The sequence below is a fragment of the Gopherus flavomarginatus genome, chromosome 1, assembly GCF_025201925.1.
Source record: "Gopherus flavomarginatus isolate rGopFla2 chromosome 1, rGopFla2.mat.asm, whole genome shotgun sequence".
NCBI classification, from domain to species: domain Eukaryota; kingdom Metazoa; phylum Chordata; order Testudines; family Testudinidae; genus Gopherus; species Gopherus flavomarginatus.
The window spans coordinates 139,233,051-139,250,965 of record NC_066617.1 but is presented as its reverse complement, the minus strand read 5'-3'; the positions used below and the strand labels follow the sequence as shown (position 1 = coordinate 139,250,965).

The 17,915-nt window shown below is 44.2% G+C and overlaps 1 protein-coding gene across 3 annotated transcripts in view; it reads right to left on the bottom strand.

Moving 5' to 3' along the window:
• The window catches only part of VWF (von Willebrand factor), a 250,196-nt gene that overhangs the window by 213,210 nt on the left and 19,071 nt on the right, over nucleotides 1-17,915 (bottom strand). For all 3 annotated transcript variants that reach the window (XM_050965078.1, XM_050965096.1, XM_050965087.1), the window contains exon 6: nucleotides 8,310-8,434. In XM_050965078.1, the coding sequence (XP_050821035.1) occupies nucleotides 8,310-8,434 (125 nt within the window). The remainder of the gene's footprint in view (nucleotides 1-8,309; nucleotides 8,435-17,915) is intronic.

Here is a 17,915-nt window from a genome sequence, read left to right as displayed (position 1 = left end):
TATCTGTGTTCCATACAGTACAGTGTGGAGCTTATTGTTCATACTATGAACAATAATAATTACAATTTTCTCCTGTGATGGTCCATCTATTAGGGCTGGTTGGGAATTTTCTCTCTAAATGAATTTTTGACAGAATAGCTCCACAAAATTAAATTTTTGGTGGGATAGAAATACTGCTGATTCCTGTAACCAGGCTAAAACCCAATCTGTATGAACCAAGTCATTAACATGGTTACAGATCATAGTTAAACACAATTAGCCAAATGTATGCACACTGCGAACTGCAAGCAGTACAGGGGCAAGCTATGTCCCTTGCATCTAATGTAGTGGTAGCATAGCTTAGAGCTGAGAGTCTTCCTTTATACAGGCATTTGTGGTCAGTTATGCAATAGCTGCATTACTGACCACAATTACTTACATGACAAACTTTTTTGGACACTAAAAACTATCAGAGGAGAGACAATATGTTTTCCTCAACTTTAACAGTTGTTAGGAAATGGATTAAATCGTAAGAAAGTGTATGAATTAACCTCAGCCCGTGATCTCATTTATTTATCCATCCCTACAGTCAGCTGATAGGTCGTCACCACATGATGATACTTCATTTTATCAGTGACTGAGATCATCACCCCAATACAGTGGTCAGGGCCGTCCTTAGGATTTATGGGGCCCTAGGCAGTATTATTAAACTGGTGCCCCTATGCCGGATGGCAGCCCAAGCTCACAGCCTGGTGGGGGAGGGGGAGGAGGGACTTGACAGCAAAGGATAATGAGATGCCCAGCCTGCCTCATGGTGGCGGAGAGTCACAGTTCCCCGCAGAGACTTCCATGTACTCTCCTTCATGCAGAATGGACATGAAGAAAGTACCTAATTAAAAGCATTAAAATTTGGGAATAAAAAATGTCAGTCACAGGTGTTTTGATATGCCCTGAAGTTTGTCAGAGATTTATTTGCAAAAACTTCATAGTAAGGGTGAGTCAGCTGTCCTGCTGAATACAACATTACATATAATGGAATACATGATGCAGCTTTTCTCTGTTTTACATTTTCTTCATCAGTATTTCTAAGTTGAATTTATATTTTAAATGTACTCAAATCTTAAGCCAGCATTCCAGATTACTACATATTTAACTCACTGAAACAAAGACATTCTTTTAAATTAATCAGAGAAATTTAGTGTGTTCATAACAATGTTCATTGCTTTTAGAAAAAGGGAACAGTAATTTACTTTGTGTGATCTCCATAACAAGAGACATGGTTATGAAATTTCACCAACTTTAAAAAATATGTTTCCAAAGATTTTAGGTATAACAAGGATTTTGTCTTACTAAGGTACTGATTTTGCTGGAGGGTTCTTTTAAAACTAGTTTGTCGGATAGTCAGAAGTAAAGAAATGGAACTCTTTTTCCAGCTATCTGGAAGGGAAGGACTGTTGTCCCTTTAAGGGCTCTCTTCAGTGGGGAGTGGGGGGAGAGGTGTTGAAGGGATGGACAGAAAGGACAGGAAGACTTGGAAGCACTTTTTTTTTAACTATAGTAATTAAGATGTGTATTTTAGATAAGAGAGGTCTTTTGAAGGATTTATTTAAAAAACTATGTGTGAAGATCCACACATTTAAGGCTAAAGATGATTGTGCATCTAAAACTCTATGCAAGCATTTTTTAGAAATGTGATTTTATAATCTTCACCAGCTCACTAATGAAATGTTTTTAAAGCAAATTTTAAACTAAGGTCACAACTGTTTTTGTCAGTAAAGTCAGAAACTGACAGTATAAAAATTTATTTGGGTATAAGCTTTCATTGATATCGGATGAAATGGGTTCTAGTCCACAAAAGCTTACACCCAAATAATTTGTTAGTCTTTGAGGTGACACAAGGACTTGTCCTTGTTTTTGCTGATACAGACTAACAGGACTACCACTCTGAAACCTGTCAGTATATACCTTGGGGTTGGCAAATGCCTGTTAAATGGCTTTATTACCCCTTGAATGTCTCTTTAACAGTTTCAGTGTTGTGCTAATAGGTCTGGCAGGCTGGAGGTTTTTTCACTTTTAACTACTAGATTCCCTCCCAAGGAAGGCTCACCAGGCTAGAGCAGCCATCTGTGGGAGCCTGCAGGAAGGGTCAAAACAGGGATAGGAAAACAAGAGGGTGGACACTAAGACCCAGTGGTGCCCCAAATTTTCAGGTGCCCTACGCAGCTGCCTATGTTGCCTATGCCTAAGGACGGCCCTGACAGTGGTTAAAGTAGATGAAGAGAGGCTGGGGAGATAACCAGGTTAAGAAGCCATCATCAGCGATCTGGGTTTTATGAGATGATGCAGTGTTACATCCTCTTGTGCTGCAGCAAGAGGAAGAGAATGGTGACCAGGGAATACATGTATCTGAAGGGAGTTCAAGTCTCCAGGCAGCGCCATAGCCATCCAAGCAAAAGCATGTGCATGGGTAGAGCAAGCATATTGCTGGTGCTTCCTATCCCCATTTCCTAGCAGGATAGAGAATGTGGCCAGGGTGGAGAATCTGTACAGATGCACAAAACAGGTAAAGATGGGGGCTCACGGAGATCCTTCAATGGAACATTGTCAAATGCAGGGAACTGCACAATTGAAAGACATAGCAAGAAGGAGATTTTATGCAAAAATCGACAGAGCTGGTTTGTGAACTGAGATGAGGTGGGGTGGAGAGGGAGGTGTCTCCCTGGAGCAGAGAGGGAGGCAGCAGGAATTCTTTTTGTTCTCTTATCCAGTGGAGGAGAAAGGCAGAGAGCAGGCAGGACTGACCTTCCTTCAGAGGAGGAGATATATAGGGGTGTCACAGCCAGGATACCTCCTCTTCCCCCATTAGTTGCTGTTTCACACACTGGCAGGAAAGGTTAGGAGCCCCAGAACTAATGCAACTTCAGCTTCTCCTGCCTGGGAAGTGCTCACCTCACTAGCCAGAGCAAAAGGGGAAATCTGGGAAAACAGGGGGAGCGGTCCTCGCCCAACTTCTATTACTATTACCCCTGCACCCAGACAGTTTCCCTGTCAGAGTTTTCATCTTGTCATGAGTAATCTGTATCCAAGCAATTCCTTTTTTCCAAACCAATTTACAGGGCTCCACTGTTTGCCATACTTAATGCTAGGCATTGTATTGAAGTCAATGCAAGAGCTCTAGTTTTGCCTTTGGATCAGGCTCATAGAGCTGTTCATCTTCCAAAGCATTTGTTCAACAAATTAGATTGTGAGACATCTCTGCAGAGACAAGGTTTGAAACAGCAATTTGTGGGGGAAGAAAAGACAAGAACTACAAATCTAGATGGGGGAGAGTAATGACATGAACCAAAGCTATTGTTTTCTTCGCCTACCAGCTGACTGCCTCAGATCCAAAGGGGCTGAGAGACGGGGGAGATTTGCATTCCTGAAGCTGAAGCTAGCAAACAAAGGAATCTGTTTCTTGATTGAAAAGATCAGAATTCCTCAGCAAGCCCTCACTTTTGCTGGACTTCTATTAATAGTACAACGTTTACTCATGGCAGTGAATAAGTTAAATCAATGTTTGTCAAATGCTGTGGGCTCAGGAATTCACAGAATAGAGGAGTTCATTTCATTGGCCTGCGGAGCAAATGTCGTCTTGCAAAGCAGCAATATTTAAAGTGATTTATATAGATGCAACTGTAAATTCTAATCCACTCTGTAAACTGTGTTCGTTCTGCTTTAGAATCAAGGCCAGGGCTGGGTGATTGCTGTGGCCTTGTCTACAACGGAAGAATTTTCCAACAAATTCAAACTGATTTTGATAGACAAAGCTCCAGTGGCCCCAATCAGTTATAAGAACTGTTTCAGGGCCTCATCCACACTGCAGTTCCAACTAGTTTTAGAATGGGTTTGTATTTTGGTGCAGTCAAGCAGACCAAACCCAGCAGGTCTCACAGAGCCTTAGCACCATAAATAAGGCAGATTTCAATCAACTCAGAAACCAAGGTAAAAACTCTCCATAGACCTAAACTCAGGCTTAGGAAAAAGATGTTCACTGTCATTATCCATTACTATGAACTGCCGCTATGAATGACAATGAACAGTTATTGGACCAGAGAAAGAGGGAGGATTATTCTGGAGTCTAGTGGTCAGGGCACTCACCTAGGATGTGGAGACCCAAGCGTAAGTCCCTGCTCCAAGGACTAATTGTTTATAAAGAGTGGAACAGCTTCAGTAGGAGAGAGGAGACTCAACCGAGAATATTTTATAGTTCAGTGGTTAGGGCACTCTTCAGGGAAGCAGGGGGAACCCCTGTTCAAATCCCCTCTCCATGTCAGACGAGGGAGGAATTGAATCCAGCTCTGCTACATCCCAGGTGAGTTCCCTAATCACTCCTTCCCAGTCCCCCCAAAAATATTTTGACCAAAACTATTGTATTTTGGAACATTTCTGTCAAATTTGTGAATTGTTCCAAGTCAATCAAAACTGCATTTTTTTGGTGAACAAATAATTAATCTGAAAAATTTCACCCAGCTCTAGATGAAAGTTAGCTCAGGTATGTCTCCAAGTACCACAATGACACCTCTGATTGCAGTGAAGACATACCAGATGGGGTAGGCAGGGTTCCACTTGCATCCATAGTTAACAACACTTTTCCACAGCCAATGCTCTAGATTCTAGCGGCCTGGGGCTACAAGGTTGGGGTTGCGAGTACATTCCGATTAATTTTAGAATGTTTAATAGGAATATCATTATTCAGAGGCTCAAAATGTTTGGGGGTCTGTGTAAATAGCCAGAAGCTCCTCTGAACATAAGTAATCTCTTCCGTGTGGCTGAGTAATGAACACTCAAATATCCCCAGAGCAAGAACTTTCTACACTGTATTTCCTTTATCATCTTAGGCCCAACATAAAAAGCATTGATCTAGATTAGCCCCAAGTTTCCAACTACTCAGCCAAATTCTGATCACAGTTATTTCACTGTCAATCTAGAGCTATGCCAAAGTCAGCCAACTTACTCTGAATTCACACCAGCGTACACAAGATTAGCACTAAACAGGTTAAAAATTGATTTCACCATAACCACCACAATCTGTAATATTGAATGCACAATAAGTGAATTCTTAAATAACTGCTTTGCTCCTAAAGCAGTGAGGATTTGTACATGTTTACTGCGTGCCTAATGGAAACAGAGGGCATATTTATACCTGCAAAGCAGAGGCAAAAAAGGATAGATGGAGCCCAAGGGAAAGACCCTTGGCTGAGTCACAGCATCTTTGCATCACTCCAGAAAAACAACGCTACCCCCATGATGACTAATTTGAGGATCCTCTGCCTCAGGGAATCATTGGGGAAAATGGAGTCACCATAGCAGCTACTAAGGCAGCACCTGTTGCAACAGCTGTGGAAAAAAGAGGCATGACTGAGGCCTCCTTACACATTGGTGATCTCCAGGTGCCAGGATATCCCCCAAGTGCTCTTGGCACCTGGTGCAGTTTAGAGCAGCCTTCAGGCAAGCTCTGTTCAGCATTGGGCAACCAAGGATGCACATAGGCAGAATATAAGTGGCAGCTTTGCACATAGCCCTCCTGAGCCTTGTCCAGTGCTTCTTTCACAACAGCCCAGGAGTATTTTTATGCAGCCTTCAGAGAAGACTGCTAGGGTGGGTAATGGCAACAGAAAAAGAGGATGTTCACTAACTGGGGATAAGTTGTATTACTGAGGGGATTTTTTTCCCCTCGCTGTCCAGATGTCAGTCAGAACAGTACTGTGATAATATGAAAATCTGGGGGTACAACGAGGTCAGTCTCCATTTGCATCTGGCACTGCAATCAACAGAATGGCCCTAAAAGTATTCTCCAGCAAATGTCACTACTACACCAGTTAACAGGGTGATCCTGGCATGCCTCAGCAGCACATGAATTGTACTGATGACAGTTCTCTGATGACTGATTAGACTGACTTGCACTGCACCTGTATCAGACTCCTAAGTGCAACTAAGAGGTATAAAATGCAGCCCCGGGCTGCCCTCATTCCATAACTATTCAGTAAGGACAGAATTGATCAGCTGCAGATTTTTAGTGGTAGGAAGCTCAAACAATAAAACATTTCTGTTCCTCTTCCAAAGAAGATTTGAGCAGCAGGGCCGCCCAGAGGATTCAGGGGGCCTGGGGTCTTCGGCGGCAGGGGGCTCCCGCCGCCAAATTGCTGCCGAAGACCCGGCACTTTGGCGGCAGGTCCAGCGGCGGAAAGACCCGCCGCCACCGAATTACCCACAACAACCCAGAGCAGAAGAAGCTCTGGGGCCTGGGCCCCACGAGAGAGTTTTCTGTAGCAAATGAAGGACCCTGCTTCCAGGGGCCCTGAAAAACTCTCATGGGGCCCCTGTGTGGCCCGGGACCTGGGGCAAATTGCCCCTCTTGCCCCGCCTCTGGGCGGCCCTGCTGAGCAGAAATAAATTTTGTGAGACTGTGCATTTGCTATCAATCAAATGCACACCCGTTGAGATGGAAATTATGTAGAGACTTGAGAGTCCTGAAAAGCTTCCAATTCACACAGTCACAAAGGTTTGGTGCCCCTGGGTATTAGTTAAATCAGTGAACAGGAGTTGCTGGATCAAAGGGACACATCATATTAAAAATACATTTTTTGTCAGTTCCAGGGCCCGAACCTGCAACAAGATCCATGCAGGAACATCACTGGTTCCACACAGACCTACCTGTATGCATCTCATCACATGATCAGGACCAAACCTCTTTGCCTGCATTACAAATTACACTTCAGATCAGGCCTTCTGAAACATTTTCATAGTGCAGACCACATGGTACTACAGAGATTTTCTCATGGACACTTCCCCTCATGGTCATGAGCATGCAGCCTACCTTCCCTCCTATCGATAACGACATAACAGCCCTGTTGCCCTTGCCAATGTAGAACAGTAATATCCAAAAAAGTGCATCATCCTATAGTTTTAGCTTCTTTTAATGAAGTCTAGCAGCTGGGGAAAAGAGGAGAGCCAGCACCAATTGACCAGCCGACTTTCCTTGCATCACCCACAGCTGTTCTGCAGGCCATTAGAGGCTCTTGAACTGCAGTTCATTGAAAACACTTCCTTTATGAGTCAGAGTTCATGCTACTTACTTTTTGCATGTCCCACTGCTTTAAAAAAAAAACAGCTAGGCTAGGAATTTGCATGTTTATTTGTAATTAGGTTTAGCCTATTTCACTTTCAGGGAGCTAGCACAGGGCTGCTGCAATGACTGAGTTGCTAGCAGTTCAAGAGAGTGTTTCTTAAAAAGAAACTGCTCCCACTGGTATTTAAACAAACCATAGAAATATTTCTACTGATTTTGTAAAAGCTTATTCTTATTAAAGTTAAGTCAATACATATATGGTCCCCCATCATCACCACAGTATCTGAGCGCTTCATTATCTTTAATGGACTTATCCTCATTACACCCCTGTGAAGTAGGAAAGTGCTATCATCCCCATTTTACAACGGGGAACTAAGCCACAGACAATGTGTCTACACAGCAACCAAGCATCCGCGGCTGCCCTGTGCCAGCCAACTCGGGCTCGCAGGGCTGGATCTGTGGGGCTGCTTCACTACAGTGTAGACTTTTGGGCTTGGGCTGAAGCCCAAACTCTGGGACCCTCACACCGTCCTAGAGCCAGGGCTTCAACCTGAGCCTGGAAGGCTACACAGCCATGAAACAGCCCCACAGCCCGAGCCATATGAGCCTCAGTTGGTTGGCACAGGGCAGCCGTGGGTGTCTAGTTGCTGTGTAGACATATCCAGAGACATTAGATAACTTGCCCAAGATCACGTAGGAAAAAATTGTGGGAGAGTAAGGAATTGAACCGAGCTGTCGCAAATCCCAGAGTAAACCCTTAGCCACTGAACTATTCTTCTTCTTAGGCCAGGTCTACACTACACACTTACTTTAGTATAGTTTAACTGACCTTAACCCCCTCCTCCCGTATAGACAGCACTATGTCAGCAGAAAGCTTCTCCCACCAACAGAGCTACTGCCTCTTGGGGAGGTGGAGTAACTAAGCATTTGTAGTATAGCCCTGCCCTTAGACAAAGATCTGAGTGATTGTGAAGCTCCACCTACATAAAGACTGATGCTGTAGTACTGGGCATATACTACTTGTGAAGCTTGATTCAGGCTATTAGGGCCAATCATGTGTGACGCTAAGCACCTGAAACCACCCTGGAAGTTAATGGGAGATGAAGACACTCCAGACTTTGCAGGATCATGCTCTAATAAGTAGGTTCCCAGGAATAAAGCTATTACTGGCTTCAATAGGAGCAGGACTGGGCTCACAGTCTATTGGTATGGCACCAACCTTATTGGCAAATTCAGATGAAATATTGCAGGTGTTGCTTGGAGCAGGCACTCTTTTGCATCGCTTATCTTCACTGTGCAATGCCCAGGAATTAGCAAAATCATAGCTGCTTTCGACCAGGGTCCCTGTGAATCATGAAAAAGAGGAGGAGACAGATGTTTAGGGGCTTGAGTAACAAAGGACCAGCACTGTCCAGTGTTTTAAATCAATCTACAGAGTTAAAGCATTCCCCTTCCAAGTGTAAGCAGAGTCAGGATGAGCTCTACCCTGACATCTGGTGGAAAGAATTTCAGAGAGTGTTTTTGCATAGGCACGCCTACCCCATCCCATGCTGCCGAGCGGTGGGACTGCTTTGTGACAGAAATGACTCAACCTCAGTTGAGTGGTACTTGCTAGACAAGGGACATGGGTTCCAAAACCCAGTGAATTGAGAGAGGCTGGGGACAGGTATCTGTGCCTGGTGGTGCAGTCTCCTTGTGGAGCTAGAAGCACCAGTTCTACCCCCTCCTCTCTCCACTGTGGAATGTCAGAGTTGATTTTTTTATTCCCTCAAGAATCTAAATACAGGTTACGGAGCTGAACTCACTTTGGGCTAATGGTGCACTAGCACTGGGGCTCCCCTACTAAGAGCTGAGATCACTAAGAGTTGAAATCACTAAAGAGCTGAAATTACTGAGCTGAGAGTACTGTGCTAACTAGTGGGGGAGCCTGAAGATATACTGTGGAACAGAGCAGCTGGCGGAGTGGAGCAGTTGTGGGGACAGCTGGAGCGGATCACGGGACAGCTGGTGGCAGCGGGGTGGCTGGCAGAGCGGAGTAGCTGTGGGACGGGTGGAGTGGCCCACAGAGCGAGCGGAGCCGAGCAGTTTGCAGGGAGAACTGGAGCAGCTCATGGAGCAGAGTAGCTGGTGGAGCGGAGCAGTTTCTGAGGACGGCTGGAGGAGCAGAGTGGAGCAGCTGGTAAAGCGGAGCAGTTCATGCAGAAGGCGGAAGTAGAACCCACGGAGAGGCAGGGCAGTTGGCCCCGGACCACGTAAGGTGCCCCTTTCTACCCAGGCTGGGGGGAGGGACCTCTACAGATAAACTCTCGAACTCTGGGGTGGCATTGACCAGAGACTTTTGGGTTGTTGGACTTTGGGGTGATTGGACTTAAAACCCTAAGGGGAAAAAGGACAGTCCCAAACGTACTTGGAGGTGGGTTTTTGTTTATGGTTTGTGTTATAACCCTGTTTGTGGTGTTTCTCCAATGGGATGCCGCATTGATTCCTTCCTTTATTAAAAAGATTTTGCTACACTCAGACTCCGTGCTTGCGAGAGGGGAAGTATTGCCTCCTAGAGGCGCCCAGGGGGGTGTGGTATGTGAGTGTTCCAGGTCACTGGGTGGGGGCTCGAGCCGGTTATGCATTGTGTTACTGAAACGGAACCCCTGGATACTGAACCCGGCCCTTGTTGCTGCCAACTCAGAGGGGCAGAAGGGTTACACAAGTAACAGATTGTTTATGGAAAACTACCCAGAGAAATCAGGACTGAATCCAGCATGGAGTCCGTCTACAATCACCTCCCCACACAAAGAACAGACAAGGCAGATGAGTGCTAATGGCTGTGGGAGGCAGTTCCCATCATTGCTCAATTCTACAGGAAGAGATTAATTATTTAACTACATTCTAGATGTTATTTGCTGGTCAGATAAATTCTGCTTGGAGCCTAAGTGCACTGGGGTGTTTTTTCTGTGTGTGTGTTTTTTTTTAATACAAATAATAGAAATTAGAGATTGAAACAAAATAATTAAGTCACCCATCCACCTTCCAACCAAGATAGAAGCATTCTTGACAGCAGCTCAGTTTTCCCCTCTTTCTGCAACCATTTTTTTAACCTTTCACATCCCATAATTCTTTGGGCCATTGCCCTTTGAAAGATTAATGCATTTATTAGACCTCACTGCTGTGTTGTACAATCTGCAGTCAATTCCACCCATGTAAAAACATTGTTTTAATTTGGTAGAATTTGACACCCACTTTGTATTGGCATGGTTGTGCTAGGCTGTGGGGATTTAGGCCCTGTGACTGCTTGCTACTGGAGAGAGGAAGCTTCAGCCCCTCTCCTTCCACTCCCTTTTGTTGACGTGGGGGCTTATTTCATGCCTTCACCATTCCTTCCTTCTCCATCTTCCAGTCACTTACAAGCGGAACATCTCTTTCTCTCCATCTATCGAGGCCGTAAAGTGGTTAATTTCACATAGTTTGACTTGCCAACTCTCGAAAGTTGTTGTGATGCTTGTGATTTTTGATGTTTTCTAAAAGGTCCAGCTCCTGGAGTAATGTGAAGATGTGAGACTCTCAGCCTTTTCTCTTTTTTTTTCCTTTAAGTCAGTCTCTAGCCCTCATAGGTGCAGAAAAAAGCTTGAAAATGTGACTCACGCATATCCAGTGTGATCCCAATAGTTATTTTAATAATCTCATGATTTTTAATGAAATGATGTTTGAGGTCTGATTCAGGCATTTTGAAAATTTGTAGTTGGCAATACTGTACTAGTAGGGAGGCAGGAGGGATTTTTCCAGAAATCAATTTCCCAGTTTGTCCTGGGCAAATACACGCTTCTCTTTGTTTATGGGACAGGCTGATCCAGTAACCAGTGCACTACTCATGGCTCATCTCCACTTATCATGAGATCGATGGACAGTGATCCATCCACCAGGGATCGATTTAGCAGGTCTAGTGAAGACCCGCTAAATCAACTGCTGATTGCTCTCCCGTTGACTCCGGTACTCCACCAGAACGAGAAGCATAAGGTAAGTCAACGAGAGAGTTTCTCCCATCAACCCAGCCCAGCACAGACACCGCAAAAGGTTGACCGAGGCTACGTCGACTCCAGCTAGCTGAATAACGTAGCTGGAGTTGTGTAACTTAGGTTGACTGTGCCCTGTAGTGCAGACCTGCCCTCAGTCACAGTAAGCAACATTTTAACAGCACGCCAGCTGAGAATGGAGAGCGGTGAAGGCTGAGAGGGATGATGATTGCTCTCTGTAAGTACATCACATCAGAGGGGGAATTCACCAGGGAGGAAGAAAAGCTATTTAAGTTAAAGGAAAATGCTGACATACAAACAAATGGATATAAACTGGCTATGAATAAATTCAGGCTGAAAATTAGAAGTTTTCTAGCCATCAGAGGAGTGAGGTGTTGGAACAGCCTCCCAATAAGAGTAGTGGGGGCAAACTAAATTAGCTTTAAAGATAGAGCTTGATGGGTGGCAGTGTATGACAGGATTGCCTGTGAGGATGGGAGACTGGGGTCAGCAGCCCTAGGGGTCCATTTCAGTCCTAGGTCTTATGTTCCTAAATCTCATGCCTCTGTGGTCAGGAAGGACATTCCCCTTCTCCCACTAATAAATTCTTTCTCTCAGCTGCTTGGATAGTGAGTCTCACCCACATGTTCGGGAGGTAAGTGATCACCATTTGGGGGATGGGGAAGGAATTTTCCCCCAGATCAAAATTGCAGGGACCTTGGAGCTTTTTGACCTTCCTCTGCAGGGTGGCATGCAAGACACTTGCTACGATCATCTGGGCTCATCCCAACCAATCAATTCCCTGCCATTGCAGGGCTCTCAGGCATAGGTGCACATCAGTCCCTCACATTCTCTGCCTATGGCACATAGAAGTTTAATCTCCTGAGGGCTATCGTCTAATCCGGGTTGTTGGGCTCAATACAGGAGTAAATGGATGGGTTTTTGTAGCCTATGATGTGCATGTGGTCAGACTAGATGATTTGGTGGTCTCTTCTAGCCTTAAATTCTATGACTCTAATCTCCCCTCCCCACAAAATCCAGTTGTCAATTCAATTTGAGGTCAGATTGTAAATTGTTTGAGGCAGAGACCATCTTTTTGTTCGGTGTTTGCACTGGGTGTCACACAATGGGGTCCTGGTCTGAGATTGGGGCTCCTAGGCACTACCACAATACATACATGCACACATATACACACGCACACAAACAGTGCATTTATTAAAAGTTACTTGCCTTTTCTAGTGTTCTGAAAGGGGCAGGGAAAGGAGTCAATCTTAAAATCACAGTACTATAAATTTTCACATGCACAGACCCCTTGTCTGCAGCTGATATTAGAGCAAAAGCCTTTTCTCTCAGCAACTCATTAAATATTGTTCAAACTATCCCCAAAGATCCAGAATATTTTACTTATGATGATTATTAATTACATATTCACAGTAGCACCTAGTGCTCTACACTGCAGACAGACACCCATGGCTGGCCCATCCCAGCTGACTCAGGATTGCAGGGCTCGGGCTAAGGGGCTGTTTAACTGCAGTGCAGATGTTTGGGCTCAGGATGGATCCCTGGCTTTAGGACCCTGAAAGATGGGAGGGTCCCAGAGCTCGGGCTCCAGCCCAAGCCCAGAAGTCTACACAGCAATGAAACAGCCCCACATCCTCAGCCCCTCGAGCCCAAGTTGTCTGGCATTGGCCAGCTGCGGGTACCTAATTTCAATGTAGATAGACCCACAGTGAGATGCAGTCCCTGCCCCTGAAAAGTTTATGCTATAAATAGATAAGGAATGGGAAGGAAATCAGAGGCACCAAGAGCTAAAGCATGAACTTGGGAAAGTCACAGCTGGGATCAGAACCCAGGTTTCCTATCCCCTAGACCATACTTCCAAAGCATTTTAAACAGCATAACGAGACATGACGAACACATGCAGACCTGGCCTTCAGATGTTAAGGGCAGGACATGCACGGTCTCATTATAAACAATATATAATAACCAGCGACACTAAATAGACACACAAGAAAATTAATTCAAGCAGCATCCTTATGTCTCTTTCACTCAACTGTCATTAGATCTTTTTCTCACCAGGACTAACCCCAACTGGGCACCTTCAAATCTAGAGCCGCACACAGCATATTGAGCTCTCCAGCCTGCCCTCTGCCCAACTGGCATAACCGTCACCTATGGGAGGGTTGAACGTGATAAAACCCAATCCTCCATTTCAAACCCTTTTGCCAATCACACACAACTCCTCATGTAGAGAAGCAGTTATTTTTATCTGGATTGTAACAGCCCGTGTAACATGCTAGGATACATTACAGTAGCAGCAACAGCCCGTATGGTGTACTTTCCAAATACAAACAAAGGCACAGGCCTTGCCCCAAAACTCACAGTCTTAGTAGACAAGCAACATACGATGGACACAGTGGGACAGGAATAAAAACTCCAAGGAATATGTATTTCTCAAATAAGCATCATCTTTCCTCACTTGCCCTTTGTCTTGCTACTAATAGTTGACAGTTTTCTTAGGATTCGTGATAGAAGTGGGTTTTAAGAAGGAAGTTGAAGGAGGAATGGACAGTGACATTACACAGCAGTGTCCTGACTGTGCATGGACAAACTGCTGCATCCACACAGAATCCCAGCAACTTCAAGGAGGCTCCAGGAAGGTGGACTGCTGCTCTCTGTTTGACTCAAGTGCAGGATCGGGGCTCTGTCCAGGTTAAACAGTTTGAGAACCATTCCTTACTAAATCAGATACTGATGGGGACGAATGAGGGAGAATTATAGAAATGTGGGACTGGAAGAGACCTTGAGAGGTCATCTAGTCCACTCCGCCTCCCGCCTTGAGGTAGGATTAAAGTATACTTAATCAACACTGCCAGATGCCTAAATATTTAAAGCAGGCATCTAAACATTTGAATACTGAGTTAGGTTGCCTGTAGGAAGAAGACAATGGAAGAGAGAAAGGAAAAAACAGCAAAGGAATCTGATTCTCCACTGCCTTCTCCAGTGTGTTATTTATATTTGTATTTGATGGCACTTTGTACAGATATGACTACAGTAGGGTCAAGGCGGTGGGCAAACCAGACTGTTTGTCTCAGGTGTTCCTCAAATCAAGGCACTGGATGCAATAATGGTATTGAGAGATAAACAGCTATCAGATGAGCCCTAACACCAGGCTCTCTCTCGTCCTGACCTGGCTCATCATTAACTCCCAATAGTTAAGTGGATGATTGTGTCTGTTTTATCTTCTAAAATATTTGATACTGTGCCAGTCTCATTTTCTGTGTTCAAAAATATCTTCTGAAAAAATGAGGGAGACTTTCAAAAGGCAGCTAGTCATCTAGCTCCCACTGAGCACCAACAGAGATGTGCATGAAGTCATTACCTCTTGTAAAGTCATTGTACCTCAATGTACCTCGTGGCCATTTATGTACATTGGAGAATATAGGTAATGGACCTTTACATGTTTCTGCAAATGGACATTTTGAAGAGGACTCACTAAACTATCCTCCCCTTTACACATCAATATCAGTGAGCTAGATGTCAAGTATCAGAGGGGTAGCCGTGTTAGTCTGGATCTGTAAAAGCAGCAAAGAATCCTGTGGCACCTTATAGACTAACAGACGTTTTGGAGCATGAGCTTTCATGGGTGAATACCCACTTCGTCAGATGCATGCATCTGAGGAAGTGGGTATTTACCCACGAAAGCTCATGCTCCAAAACATCTGTTAGTCTATAAGGTGCCACAGGATTCTTTGCTGCTTTTAGTGAGCTAGATGATTCTCAGATACTTCACATACCTTGCAGGAGTACAAAAAATGAGTGACAGAATTATCTCTGGTATGTACAGAATGTTTCACGCTGAGATAAGAACTGAATTCTAAGATTACCATGTTAACCACATAAAACTCATTGTCATTCTATTAAACCATATTTGGAGGTAAAGGGAGCAGAAGAGAGGGGGCACTCTGGTGCTGGGGGAAATAAAATATAAAATTATGGGGGAACAAGGAAGCCAAGGGAAAGCATGGAACTTCTTAAGCACATAGATAAGACAATTAACTGAACCTTTAGGGATAGCTAGTTTCCTACTCTGAACCCATCTATACAGCTGTAGAACATCATTATCTGCTTCTTCGTGCAGAGTTCCTTTCACTTTTTGGTAGTGTATCATTTAGTTCTTTTTGAAAAGGTATTTTGGTTTAGCTGAGTAATTTTTCAGACATTTAATGAGGTGCTGAATATCTGATTTCAACCAGTACTGAAGTTTCATCGATTCCTGGCACATTTTCTAATACTTAAAGGTTTCTCAAGCCACTCTTCCCTGCTCTAATGCAGTCTCATCACCTTTGGCAGACACTTCGGAGAAAAATGTTCAGTTAATAGCACATCAAAATCGCTCATCCACTGCCCTTTGTACAATAGGGATGGGATTTTCTAAAGCACTCAGTGTTGGTCTAATTCACCTCACATTGAAGAAAAAGATAAAACTCTCATTGACTTCAATGGGAGCAGAGTTAAATCAACACTGAAGTGCCATAAAAATTCCCAACCTGTCTGTGCATGAGTTAATAAAAGTTTGGGAATTGGATACCCTATTATTATGATCCCTGTGTGTTGGAGAATAGGACCCATAGTCTTTTTCAAGGCTACTGACAATGCTGCTTATTAGACATGTCAGAAGATAGATCTCAAGGAGAGGGTCAGATCACACCTGCTTCCTAGCACCACTGAGAATCATTCCAAACATTCTGGGAGTCTTAGCGACTTCCATTTGGAACATGTTCTCTGGCTTCATGAGTCAACTTTGAAATGTTTTATGACCTTAGAACTCTTGTTATCAGTGTTCAGCTTATTGGTCTGTGCATATATTGGTCTGACATTACTGCCCTCATGTTTCTCTCTGCAATGGAAAAAAACATATTGCCATGTTGTATGCAAGAAATGTTTTTCTAGTTCTACTTGAATAACACTGACTTTTAGAGGGCAGGCACTCAATGCTGTCTGTGTATCAGGCCCCTTTAGAATGTTTGAAGGTGGGGACTCAAGATCACTCATCAGTTCTGAAAATGTCAGCAGGTTTCCCTTTTATTTCCCTTGCACCTCAACAGGCAGTAGGGTATTAATAAGGTACAGGACTAGAAGTCAGAAGAGTTCAGCTCTGTTTCTGGAACTGCTACAGACTTCCTGTGTGATCATGGGTCAGTCACTTAACCTCTCCATGGCTTATCTGTAAAATGACTGAATGCCTCACAGTGGAGTCTTGCTTCATTGAAGTTTGGAATGAACTTTGAAATCTTTTGATAGGAGCCACTATACAGATGCAAAGTTGCATTATTATTCAAGTACATTTATGCTGCATCTGAACATTTGGGAAGACAATATTGATAACCTCTCAACACTACTCAAAGCATTAGATATCACTCACAGTTGCTATATCTTTCTACTTTGCTTTACACTTACCAAGCAATGTCATGCTATAGAATATCAGGGTTGGAAGGGACCTCAGGAGATCATCTAGTCCAACTTCCTGCTCAAAGCAGGACCAATCCCCAGACAGATTTTTACCCCAGTTCCCTAAATGGCCCCCTCAAGGATTGAACTCACAACCCTGGGTTTAGGAGGCCAATGCTCAAACCACTGAGCTATCCTTCCCCCCCCCCCGCCTACATCTCAGGAGCGTAAGGGTTGCAGAGTGTTGCCTGCCAATTTTCAGACTCAGAATTGGAATAGACTCAAAATACCAGGCCCTTGTCCAAAAAGTGGCCACATGTGTTCTTTTATTACGAGTGCATTCATTATCTGGGGAGAGATTCCCAGCTGCCTGTTTCCTATTGCTGTCCTGGCCAAAGAATCCATATCTATAGAAAGGCACTGGGGTTCATGTAAGATAAATATTTGTGTATAAAGTTATGCTCTTGAAAGTGAGGGAATAAGAGGCCTGGCTTGAATTAAGTAGAGTGAGCTTTTTCACAAAGCGCTGCAAATGCGCCTTAATCCTGACCTACAGCATCCATCACCAAGTATAACTGCAGGATGGTCCCGTAGCTCCAGCTCTAGCCTAGGTCTGAGGAGATGCAGGATCAAATTGCCTGTTCTGCCCCATAGTTTCTGTATGATTATGTGTAAATCATTTAGTTTCCCCAGTGCCTCAGTCTCCCATCTGTAAAATGGGAACAGTTCTTCCCTATCTCACAATGCTGTCATGAGGATACAAATCCATCAGTCACTGTGAGGTGTACAGATGCTTTGGCTACCAGGAAGCACCTCAATAGATAGTTGAGCACCGGGAAAGAGGGTTGCAACTGTACACTAATGACTTGAGCAAAGACTGCCTGTCAGTTAAAGCTGCAGGGTCTTAGAAAGTGGCCAGGATGAGATTAACATATTACATTTCATTTACAAACCATGACAGAACTTGAAAACACCACCATAGCAGGAACTAGCTCACTGTAAGTATCAGTGCAGCACTGTTCCTTACTGAATGGAATCAGGACTGTGTACCTGTGCATGATGGACCCTCTACTGCTACCAACTGTTGGAGTTGCTCCTATAGCTTCAGTAGCAAGGGCCTGTGCCTTTGGAGCGGGAGGAGCACAGTTATATCCCTGATGTTGCCAGGGTAACAAGCCTTGGAGATGGGGGGAAGTGGTAGGCACAGTGTATCGCAACTTTAGTGAGGCTTTTGATACCGTCTCGCATGATCTTCTCATAAAAAAAAAAAACACTAGGGAAATACAATCTAGATGGACCTCCTATAAGGTGAGTGCATAACTGGTTTGAAAACCATTCCCAGAAAGTAGTTATTGGTGGTTAACAGTCCA